General features: G+C 43.8%; 1 protein-coding gene across 3 annotated transcripts in view; it reads left to right on the top strand.

Annotated features, from left to right (window-relative positions):
- The window catches only part of GRK5 (G protein-coupled receptor kinase 5), a 193,933-nt gene that overhangs the window by 118,340 nt on the left and 63,290 nt on the right, over positions 1–12,303 (top strand). For 2 of the 3 annotated variants that reach the window (XM_084748799.1, XM_084748798.1), the window contains exon 3: positions 7,288–7,400. In XM_084748799.1, coding sequence (XP_084604925.1) covers positions 7,288–7,400 — 113 coding nt within the window. Of the gene's footprint in view, positions 1–7,287; positions 7,401–7,632; positions 7,707–12,303 lie in introns of those variants that run through there. The other variant, XM_084748800.1, reaches the window with a different exon arrangement.

Raw genomic sequence — 12,303 nt, 5'->3', positions numbered from 1 at the left:
AAACTTTCATAAAACATTCATTCTGTCCCAGTATTGATATAGTCTGTCTGGGTGTGGCCTGGGTATTGTCACTTCTAAAACTGTAAGGGTTTGAGAGAAAACTAACAAAAACTCCCAAATAAACAAACACATGAAAGAATGCCCTTGTAAGTGGATGGTTGCAGCAGGGCACCAGAAAGCAGCAGTCATCCTAAGCCAGGCTGTCCTGGTTGCTCTGTGGCAGGCCTAGCTCCAAATCACTGGGAGGTTCTGTCTCAGACTTGCAAAGTGAAACAGAGTTCTGAGCACTACATGTTGCTTACTCCCTGCACAGAATTGGGTGGCTGGAAGTCACAGATCTCTACTTTACAGGTTCTTCACTAACTTTTTAGTCGGGCCTTTAGAAGTGTTGTTTTCTTTCATCTGTGAAAATTTCAACATTTATAAAAATAGAAGTGAGCACAGGTCATGCATTTGTGTGTTTCCTATGTGCCCCCAGCATTCAAAAGAACCAGCACTGACACACCAGGTGACTTTTCTGCCACAAGGTACCCTGTCCTCTGAGTAGTTTGCGGAAGTGAGGTTTTCAGTCACTGAGAAGTTCTTGGGTAGAGGAGAACAGTTTGAGTTAAGTGCTTCCAACTTACCCTTTTGAAATTGGCAAATAAGAAAGTCAGATCTGTAACCCAGATCCTGAGTCTGTCTCCAGCTCTTCCTAGGATTCTGGACCCATTACCCCTAGCTGTTTCTTCCATTTCCCTCACCCCACCCCTTAATTTACCAGCTCTTCATCCCATTGTCACTGTGAGAAAATATCCAAGTTCTCTGCTTTTTTTGTACTTTAATAATGAGGCCATGGACTAGAGAGATGGCTCAGCGGTTAAGAGCACTGCCTGTTCTTCCAGAGGTCATGAGTTCAAGTCCTAGCAACCACATGGTGGTTCACAAGCATCTATAATGTGATCTGATTCCCTTCTCTGGCCTGCAGATGTATATGTGGGCAGAACTCTGTATACATAATAATAAATAAATAAAACTTAAAAAATATCATCGATAGTCATTAAAAAAATAATGAGGTCATTGCATGACTCTGAGCTTATGGTATTTTAAATCGGAATGCAATATCTCCACCCCATGCCAAGCTCAGCCTTAGCCCCTTCCTAGACTTCCAAGTACCTTTCTGATGCACTTGAGGGGGACAGCCAGAACCCTGCCCTGGAACCCCTGTCACTTAGATCTTCTTTCCTCAAAATCACAGGCAGGCACCCTTCCTTTCCTCCTACTGGCAGCCTGGGCTCCGAAAGTCCTGGTTTTGACATGTAGCTTGTCTAATTGCTACCAACTATGTGAGCCCCGGGCTTTTTATTTGTGTTATTTAGAAGATATGTGACAAGCGTGAGGAGTTATTAAAACTATAGGCCAGAATGAGGGGATAAGAGGCACAGAAAGATGACATTTGTTGAGGGTGTGTTTGTGTAATGTGCCATATATAATTTTTATTAACATAAAACATCATTCTTGAAGCAACCAGAACCTGCTCAGCTGTTGCTAACTAAATACCAAATGTTTCCTTTTTCCTGTTCCTTCCAAAGGGCAGAACTGTGAGGAACTGTGAGGAACTGCCCTTACTCAGGATGCTATCTCTCCTCTCCAACATCACAGACTATTTTTCCTCGGAGCAAAAGCCAGACTGCTTTTTTCTAGCTTTGGCAGGACTTTTTGAGAGAGAGCTTATTCTAAATCACATTTTCTGTTTGTTGTATCAGACCTGGAGTATGGCAGAATGGAGGCTTGTGGACTTTAACCCACCAGTCTCTGCATGTGTTTTCTATACTGTCCTGGGGACCATGAGGAACATACCTCCTTGCCAATAACCTGGTGCTTCAGGGAAACACAGTTAAATAAAGTGCAATGAGATGGGGATCAAGCTGGTGGAGAGATGGCCGCAGGAACCCTTTCTAGACCACCCCCCTCCCAGTTTACCATAACATGTGGTTTCATTTCAGAGGGCTCCAGTGTTAACATTTCCATTTCCTCAGGAAGCCACATTTCATTCTTGCTCTTATTCCTGAAATGGAACGTACATTTTCTTTGGCCCAAGTTCAAGGAGTGCCTGGGGCAACAATGAAAACAGTCCTAAGCAGGTTTCAGTCATGGTCACCCCTTCCTACATCGCCACCCATGGGTGTGCCCTGCTTGGTTTAGAACGATGGCCACCAATTCTCAAGAGCCCAGGAGGGTGTTGGGTGGCCATAGTGTTGCACTCAGTTCTTGTGGCCATCAGAGGGGAGCCCTGATGTCCTCTATGTTTGTGTTCTGGCCTTTTGTTGGGAGATCTGGTTGCTTTCTAAGTGCCCACATACCACAGAGTCTTAACTAAGAAAATATGTTCCCATTTCATGTAACTGGAAAAGAATGAAAACAATGACAACATTTATTTATTTTCACTATCAATATCATTCCTGTTTCTGAGTCTTAAAGGAATTATCTGGGTTGTAAGATTTTAACCTCAGGCATGAGCTATTGAGAGATGTGTGGCTTCTTTCAGACAGAGGTTCTCCATGCAAGGCAAAGCTGGTAATAGAGCCAAGCCCTCCCAGAGCTTGGACAGTGGCTCAAGGACAGAGAAGCAACTCAGCCCAAGAGCCTGCTTTCATCTTGTCGGGAAGTCAAACCTCTTTTCATTGGTTCCATTTACTTATCTTTCTGAGCCTTCAAAGTGTTAAAAGCCATCATTTCTACCATCGGTCTTCCTGGCTGCTGTTCACACAGGTCAGACCATGTGCTGAGGCCTGTGTGTTGCTGGTAGCCCTAATGGCAGCAGTCTAACTTTGATTGAATGTTCTATGGGGCTGCTGAGCCTCAGGAAAAGGATTTACCCAAGACAACCTAGTCACCCAGGGCCAGTTGCTGACTGTCGTTATTATTTCTGTTGGTAGTTGGGTAATCCTGTTCTAGAGGGCCTGTCTCAGGCACTATAGTCTCTACACATTAATATCAATTGTAACTACCTGTTGTGAAAGACAGCCATTATATAGGCATGGCTAGGTCCACACCTGGCTGAGGACTTCCGAGCCAAAGGATAGAGGTAGGACTCAGATCCCAGCATATCACTAGCTCCATAGGAGTTCTCACCCAGTCAAGCAGCCCTGTCTTCCTCTGGGATACAAGAAGGATAGGGTGCTTGGACATTTCTGAGCTGTTGGACTAATCAGCAGTGACAACGTAGTTTCTAGAATCTCTGTGCAGACGCAGCTTTGTGGTGAGGTGGAAGCAGTACTTGCTTGTGAACGATGCAGGAGCTTGCTGTAACAGAGCACTTAGGAACATGAAAAGATTTTGGATACAGGTTTTCATTTTGAGTCATCCAAATACTGTTTGGGGCTGAAAGGGTTATTAATTAGCCCATTTTTGTTGTAATAAACTGAAATCTAAAATAAGTTAGCTTAAGGGTAAAAGATTTTAGGAAAAGAAGTCCTAATGTGGTGGTGAACACCTTTAATGCCAGCCTGATCTCTGATCTACAGAACAAATTCCAGGACAGTCAGGGCTATACAGGGAAACCCTGTCTCAAAAAACCAAAACAAAACAAAAAAAGACTTTAGGAAAAGAAAAGACCAAACAGTTTCTTTTTTCATTGTAATTCTGCTGCCCCTGGTCTGTGGTAACCATAGACGCACTTTGACCTTCACAACCAGTTCCTGTGGTGTGGACCCAGGTTCATACTCAGAAGACCTCTCACATGCTAAGCAGTTAGGTGTTCTTGGACTTGCTAGTGGTGTAGTTTATACGTGTGTCTCCATCCATGATGGGCTAGAAGTGTAAGAGTGTCCCTCCTCTTAGGAGTGAGCAACTGTTAGAAACTGGAACGTGTTCAAACACAAATCTGGACCCCACATGGGGCATTTAAGTCCAGTAGTCAGAAGGAGCCTGGAGATGTCCAGCTCCTGGAGGATGCAGACATGTCCCTACCTAGAGTAACACTGTCCTCGAGAAAGGCCACGATTAGGATCTTCTTATTTTATGGCTGAAGAAACAAGCTTAGATAACTCAGGTTGTGTGACTTAATTCTTTTCTTTCCTTTGATTCTCTTTATTGAAATGTTACTGCTTACCTCCAGTGCACTCACCAATTTTAAGTGTATAATGAAATGAACTTTTATAAAATATGTACAGCCATGTAATCACCAGAGTCTTGACATACCCATCATGTTCACCATGCCCAAAGCTCCTTCATGCACCTCTGTCATGAATTCCCTACTTTCCCACTATTGTTCTGATTTTGGTTACTGTGGATTTGCCTTTTTTGATTTTTAGACTTATGGGATCAATTGCATACATATATTTTGTTTCCAGGTCTTGGACCCACACAATGTTGCTTGGATTCATCCATGCTGTGTTTGCTCCTGATCTCTATCTGTGTAGGTTGAATGTTTAGTGGTATTCGATTGCAGAAATCAATCATGTGTGTGTGTGTGTGTGTGTGTGTGTGTGTGTGTGTGTGTGTGTGTTTATTGATATATGTTTCTTTCCAGGGGTTACTGGGCTTAGGTTTTACCTGGAATGGATTTGGCTTTTCTGATTTCAGACCTGCTTTTTTTTACTACTGGTTGTATGCTCAGATGACAAGCATGTTTTCAGTACTTAGTAGCTCCTCCTTAGATCTTTCAAGACAGCAGATATTTTCTGGCCTTAGGGAGGAGACAGCTGTATCAGAGGAATCAGCTCAGCATCACCATTACATTGTAAAGGTGCTGGAGGCCCAAGGGCGTGAAAACAGAAATTAGCGTGTGATCAAATTGTGGCTTTCCACTGGTTTGTGTAAATAAAATTTTATTAGACATATCATACCCATAGACAGTTCATACAGTGCCAGGGGGACTTTTCATTATAACCCAATTGTTGAGTAACTGACCCAAACCATATAGCCTCAAAAGCTAAAATTTTTACTACTGGTCTTACAAAATTTTGCCAACCTTTGCCTTAGATTCAGGGAGGGAGACACCAGACCAGCTATTGCCACCCAGAGTGGACAAAAGGAGAACTTTGGAATACTGGGTAAAAGTGAGCTTTAGTGCTGATCTTGTAGTGTATCCTGAGACCTAATTGCTTGTGAAACTGGCAGGCAAGGGGGGCTCCAGTCTGTGAAGGAACTCAGCAGTTGATCATTCTGATGCCTTTATTTTATAGATGAGAAACTGGGGTGTAGAAACTCAGGCCCATGTGCTACAGCATGGCCTCGTGCTTTGTATAAATGTTGCTGTGTAACCCTGCCTCCAAATTATTCCTGATTGGCTCAATAAATACCTACACCTGGGCAGGGCAGAAGAGACGTAGGCAGAGCTAAGATTCAAAGGCTTGGAGAGAGAAGAATCATGGGGATGGGATGGGAGAGGCCACAGGAGACAGCAGGTGAGGAAAGGGAAAGCCTACCATGGGGTAGCATAAAGAAGAACCATGTGGCCGGGAGGAATTTATTCTGAAGGTTGGCATGGCTGGAGAGAACGGGCCCAGATAGAGAGCATGTGCAAGTATTTATATTGTTTTGGATGGGAAGTAGCTCAGACAGGAATGATTAGAACAAACAGCACTGGGAGATGATGAGGTTGTTTAAGAGGCTAATATCTGCCCAGCTCCGGGTGAAATAAGACTTATTAAAAACCTATCAGGTATCTGGGCGTGGTGGCACACGTCTTTAATCCCAGCACTGGGAGGCAGAGGCAGGCAGATCTCTGTGAGTTCAACCTTGGTTTACAAAATGAGTCCAGGACAGCCAAGAATACACATAGAAACCCTGTTTCGAAAAAACAAAAACAAAAACATAAAAACAAAGATCTATCAGGTGTGTGTCTTTTATTGATATGGTAGTGGGTTAAATGATAACTGCCATAATAATTTTTTTTTTTTTTGGTTTTTCGAGACAGGGTTTCTCTGTGTAGCCTTGACTGTCCTGGACTTGCTTTGTAAATCAAGTTGGCCTTGAACTCACAGCGATCTGCCTGCCTCTGCCTCCCGAGTGCTGGGATTAAAGGTGTGTGCCACCATGCCCGGCTTTTTAAAAAATATTTTATTTAATTTTAATTTATGTGTGTTGGTGTGAGGGTGTCAGATCTTGGAGTTACAGACAGTTGTGAGCTATGTGGGTGCTGGGAATTGAACCTGGGTCCTTCGGAAGAACAAGCAGTGCTCTTAACCACTGAGCCATCTCTCCAGCCCCCCGACAGCTAAGCCCTTCCTTTCCACAAAGTTGATTCCAAGCTCTATTAGTTTGAGGGGCAGCTGCAGATTGGAAAGGCCAGAATGCCCAGTACTGGGGAGCATCTGAGACAACATGCCTTAGTCAGTGCCTCAAGCAGCCTCTGTCCACAAAAAGCTCAAAGAAGCTGTAGTGTCATTGCAGGGGGAAAAGTCCTGGTCCTAGCCTCAAATATGTACTTGACAAAGAGGGTCAAAGAGAGGGTAGGGTGAGCCTGTTGAAGTAACAAAACAGCCAGGGGTAGTGCTCCAGCTCCTGGCCTTCGACTGGATGGCTCGCCTTGTTTCTTCTTGAGAACCTCTTTGGTGGCTTAGTAACTGAGGCTGGTTACTTCTTGTTTCTATGCTTATTCATTCTGGGAAATGCACAGTTTTCACTAGAGGCATCCAAAGAGTGGGCGTTGCTCCAATGAGGTAGAAATGGAACGGGGGAAAAACAACAACAAAAAACCCAATGCAAAATTGTCCACTAGGATGCTTTGAATTATAAGTAATTTAGGATTTTTGTTTCAAATTGCCCTACACAGAGGGAATGTGTTCCCTTAAATCAGTTTTCCAGGTGTGGTATGGAGAATACAGGCATGGTCTGATCCAGAGATCTGGACATTACCAGGGACCAACCTGCCTCTTGTTGTTTTCTCCGTTCTGACCTCCTGGTTCAGCCTCAATCTCACAGCAGCTTTTCTACAAGGTCAAGGACACTGTTGTAGGCACTGGCCCCCCAGAGTGAGCGAGGGCCTGATACCTTCACCCAGTCACTAGGGTCAGGCTATATTTCATGTTGTTTGACCCGACAGGGAATAGCACCATAGTCACCAGAACCACTGATGTCTCCATATAGAATCCATAGCACTGTAAAACAGAGCCAGGTGTGGCCTGGCACCCTCTGTTCTAGACTTCTCTCTCTCTGGGTCTGCTCACCCTACAGGATAATGGCCTCCGTTCACCATTATATTGTTCTATCTAACCAGGATTCTGGGCCCAATTGTAGAGTAACTGATGGCACTGCTTGGTGCTCTTCTGGTCTCACCACACTTTTTTGTCTTGTCTCCAGACAGAGATTACTACAGTCTATGTGACAAGCAACCAATTGGGAGACTGCTTTTTCGACAGTTCTGTGAAACCAGGCCTGGGCTGGAGTGCTACATTCAGTTCCTGGATTTAGTGGTAAGTCCCTGCCAAGTGGCCCTTGGCTCTTCTGTGATCAGCAATTAGTTTTTGTCAGGAGGAAATAAAAATAAGCCAGATGGTTTTGAAACCTGAAGAATCTAAACTCTTGTTTCTTGAGAAACTGGGAAGATTCTAAATGTTGAGGTAGCTCCTCGGTGCTGCTGCCCTTCCTCCAGCTGAAATACTTCAGATAAAATACACAGCTAGCATCTTTGTTTACCAGTTTACTGTTTATTTTCCCAGGGAATGCAAACCTTTGAGCTTCTTGGTCACCCCATCCAGCAGAGTTCGCTGAACACACAGGTACCATCAGTAAACTCTGGCTCAGCGAGTGCCCATTGGCAGTTTCAAGCCAGTCCTCGCTGTGTCTGTGTCAGGTGGTTGTGCCTGATGTTTCCAGGACTTCCTTCAGCTGTGTTGTCTCTCATTTGTTTAACAAATGCATGAGTTTTTAGGAAAATTATAAAAATACTCAGGAGTTCCTTAGTCTTTGATGAGGATGGTCATGGCCCCTCAGGCTTATGGGCTGGCAAACAACCTTTTGTATTTCTACCTGAGGGTCCTAGGGAGCAAGGGAGAGCAACAGAGAACTCCTTTAATGGAAGTGGGGTCATGTGGGATAGCTTCTCAAAAGTAGAACCAAGATAATATTGTTTCTTAGAGACTCACTTGGCCTCTATTGCTGTTTAGGGTGCTTCCTCAAAGGGCTCAATTTATATGTCTCTTCAGAGTTTTCCTGTGGTCTCTGGACCTATCAGCAATGCTACTGGGGTAGACAGCTCTTTTAAAGTTCCACCACCAGGTCAACATACCCAACATATGCACCCACTTCTCCCAGGTCCCCAAACCTCTCAACCCTAAGATTGTCCCCTGCTCCCCAGTTACTGGACGCTCAAGTCTTTTGTAGTTTTCCTAACTCTTCCCTGTTCCTCATTCTTCCCCCATGTTCTGGGACCATGTGCTTAGCTGCTTGACTTCTTGAGCCCTTACCATCACTGTGGTTTCTACCTCAGTCCTGGTCCAGACACTGGCCCTGACATCTTTTACTCAAGTCATCGAGCTGGTTCTCAACCATAACTGAGGATTAAAAACACCTGGGAGCCTTAAAGATTACCAGGGCCCTAGCTAAAACCCAGACTAATGAATGTGGATCTCTGAGAGTGGGGTCTGGTGTGTTTTTTTTTAACTTATTATTATGGAAAGTTTCAGACTATTAAAAAAGTAAAAGTCAGTGAATAATGTAATGAGTTCCCATTTGCCTTTCACCTCACTTCAGCAGTGTTCAGTTCAGACTTCCACACACAGGCAAATATTACCTATCAAAACTGTTTCATCTGTGAAATTGTCATTATGTATCTCTAAAGAGATACTCTTTAAAACAAACAACCCAAACCAAACAGCAACAACAACAATAACAAAACCCAAAACGACTAAGGGTTTATGTAATCGTGTTCTGTTGCTGTGAAGAGGCACCATGACCATAACAACTCTTGTAAGAGAAAGCATTTAACTGAGCGTTGCTTACACTTTCAGAGGCTTAGTCCATTATCATCATGGTGGGGTAAGAAGCGCGGCAGCTTGCAGACAGGTGCTAGAGCAGTAGTTGAGAGCTAAAATCTGATATGTAGGCAGACAGAGAGAGGCTGTAGGCTTGGCATGGGCTTTTGACACACTTCCTCCAACAAGGCCACACTTCCTAATCCTCTGCAAGTAGTGCCACTCCCTGATAACCAAACATTCAAAGATATGAGGCTGAGTTGTTACCGTCTAGCCAGGAAAGGGCGTGCCATGTGCCATAAGCAATGAGGACAGTGCTTCTCAATCCTAAAAAGTGGACGTGGGGTGAAAAAAAATCAGAGCAGATTAAAGTGATTGTAGAGCTGAGAAGAATGGTCAGCACGGGCGTTCATGTGCCTGAAGACTAGAAGGAGTGGGACCTGGTGGAATTTTCCAGCCTTGTGTTCTCTTAGGTGCATCTAATCCACGAGAAGGGAAAAAATAAAACTCAGTGGATGCCCATTTTTATTCTGATGGTACATTTCTTCCCTTCTTACTGGGCCAGTGTGAAGAACTGTTTATTAGGCAAGAAGTAGGATTCTGACTCTTGTATTATTGAGTCAAATGCCCTACATACACCCTGACAGAGCCCCTCACTTAGAGAGACTGTACCCTTGGTACTTCTAGCTGGGAATTAAGTTCCTTTCATTGTCACCTGTTGTCATAATCAACTTCTGGATTCCTCCTTTACATTTGGAGCCTTTGCTGAGTTTCCAGTGCCAGCAAAATTTCTCATCTGAAATCTTTTCTCTCATCCTGACTGAATGGAGGAAGTGGGAGGTAATAGCATCCTGGCAGTTAATTACCACCCCTGATACTTAGGGCCTCAGCCAGTGCCATCGTCACCAAGTGGAACTTATTAAAAATAAGTTGTCCTTACGTGGCTGTGGCAAAGACCAGCAAGTGCTCTTCTCTGCTGTCTCATCATCTGTGTTTCTCGGGTCAAGTACAAACTGTGGCTGTTTTCAAATGGGCCCAGAGGTTTTGGGGGAAGAATGTGTACTGCTCATCAGACAGTGTAGCTAACTCACCCTGGTCTGGACTGTGAAGGAGCTTTCCATCCTGTCCTCAAGAGTCAGAGTCAGGAATCTAAGTCTGATCTCTGGAAGGCAAAAAAGGTTTGGTTATCTGTCCAGAGACTGGATGGTGGCTCAGGCTAGTGTCAACCCCATACGCCAAGAGGCTCTTGCCATGAGCATCTTCAAGATGGATGGGCTGGTCCTTAAACCTTTTCTCTAGAGACCTTAACCACTAGCTGGCCACTCATGTAAAACCCATATTTGAATAAGATCTAAAGTTTGCTAGTCTCTTCTTTGTGGGTGAGGGAAAGTTGGTGGATATTGAGCCAAGTTTGCTTGGTGTGTGTTTATCAGATGCTTCCTATGAGGGAGGCTGTCTTTTGTAGTTGGGGGCTGCATAGTAAATGGAAAAGACAAATTCTTTATAGCATTGGAGCTTACCTTTTTGGGTAAAGAAAAGATTAAAAATTAGCAAATAAGAAAATCAGCAAAAAGAAGCAAGCACCACCAGCTGTAAGTTTAGAGCTGTTAAGAACCAACATATTAAAGTGAGTCTCTGGTTCTTGTACCTGCCCTTGAGGCTTTTTCTTCTTTTGGGTTGCCTTCTCCAGCCTCAATGTGATGGATTTTTTTCATTATCTCATATTTTATTTTGCATGTTTAGTTGTTATCTCTCAGAAGCCTGTTGTTTTATAATAAGAGACAGAAAGGGAGTGGATCCAGAGGGAAGGGAAGGGGGGAGGAACTGGGAGTAGTGGAGGAGGCCTGTAATTAAGATATATTGCATAAAAAAGAATCTATTTTCATAAGGAAAAATATGAAAAGAAAAAAGAGTAAGACTCAGCCTATTAGCTGCTAGTCTTGTGGGTCAGGTGCTCTGGGATGGTGCAGCAGGTGTTCTTGGCTCAAGAGTCTGGAAAGGTCACAAAGGTGATGGCTGGATCTGCTCCTTGGTTACTTACATGGCTGACAAGAGGTTCAGCCACTCTTCTGGCAGCTTTCTTCATGGGGTGGCTTGAGCATCTCCACACTATGGCTGACTCTCTCTGGAATAAGAAATACAATAGCATAGTAGGAGCTGCAACCTGGTCTCAGTGCATCTGTGCTGCTGTCAGCAGGTACATGTGTTAGCATGGGTCAGTATGAAAAGAAAGTTCTCCAGAACCAGAGACAAGGGTTACTAAGCCCATTTTGTTTGCTGGCAGTTACAAAGACGAAGTTATGACAAATGAAGCTCCCAATCAGGAAATGCTAAAGAGTGAAGCCAAGCCTTTCATTGGCCTAAAATTACAGATGAGCACACATAATGAGTGGCTTTATGCCTGTTAGTTTGGAATTTTGTTGTAAAATGATCATTTCTACCCCATCAGGCCACTAAGTATCCTAGTTGGGCTTTTTTTCCTTCTTTCTGTTACTGTTCTTGAGGGTCCTATTTTTCTCTTTGTGGGGGTGGGGTGGGCAGGACCTATGTAACCTAGGCTGGTCTCAAACATAATATGTAGCTGAGGATGATTTTGAGCTTCTGATCATCCTTCCTCCAGCTCCCAAGTGCTCTGATTAGAGATGTGCACCACTAAGCCTGGCTTTGTGTGGTGTTATGTGGCTTTATGCATGCCAGCCAAGTGCTCTTCCTAACCTGAGCTGTATGCCCAGCCTGAGAGTCATACCTCTTTAGACACAAAGCGAGACCTGCAGGACAATTGTCAAAGCCAGTTATACTCAAGGTCATCTGAAAAGAATGCTCCTTCTAAAGCGTGGCTGTCTAGTAGACACTTTTAAACTTTGCAGTCTCATAGATTTCCCACTTATATCCCTAATTATATGGCTGTGCTAGAATATGTGAGATCTAAATGATGCCACCCTAGACTACAGCTGATTATTGGAGGAGAGCTGAGCCTCTGATTCTGTAGAGTCAGTGGAATGAGGGAAAGTGCTTCTCACATGGACGAAGCTTAAAGTAGGGAGCTGTTGAGGTGGATCAGAGGGTAAAAGTGCTTGCTTCCTAGCCTGATGACTGGACTTTCATTCCCAGTTGCCTCTATGAAAGAAGAGAATTAATTCCCAAAGTGGTTCTATGACCTTCACATGCTTGCTGTGGTATGCATGGGACTGTGTGTGTATGTGCACACAATATATATATATATATATATATATATATATATATATATATATATATATATATATATATGAACTTAAGGAAGGCTTACACTAGGGTACTCAGCAAATAAATAACTGCTGTGCTCTCTACCATGACTTATATAAGTGGGCCAGTCAGTCAGTCTGAGGCTGACTGTGAAATCTATACATACATACACATATGTACA

The sequence above is a fragment of the Acomys minous genome (genome assembly GCF_964271855.1).
Source record: "Acomys minous genome assembly, chromosome: 2".
Lineage (NCBI taxonomy): Eukaryota > Metazoa > Chordata > Mammalia > Rodentia > Muridae > Acomys > Acomys minous.
The sequence above is the reverse complement of the archived record's forward strand: the minus strand, read 5'-3'. Positions and strand labels throughout refer to the sequence as shown.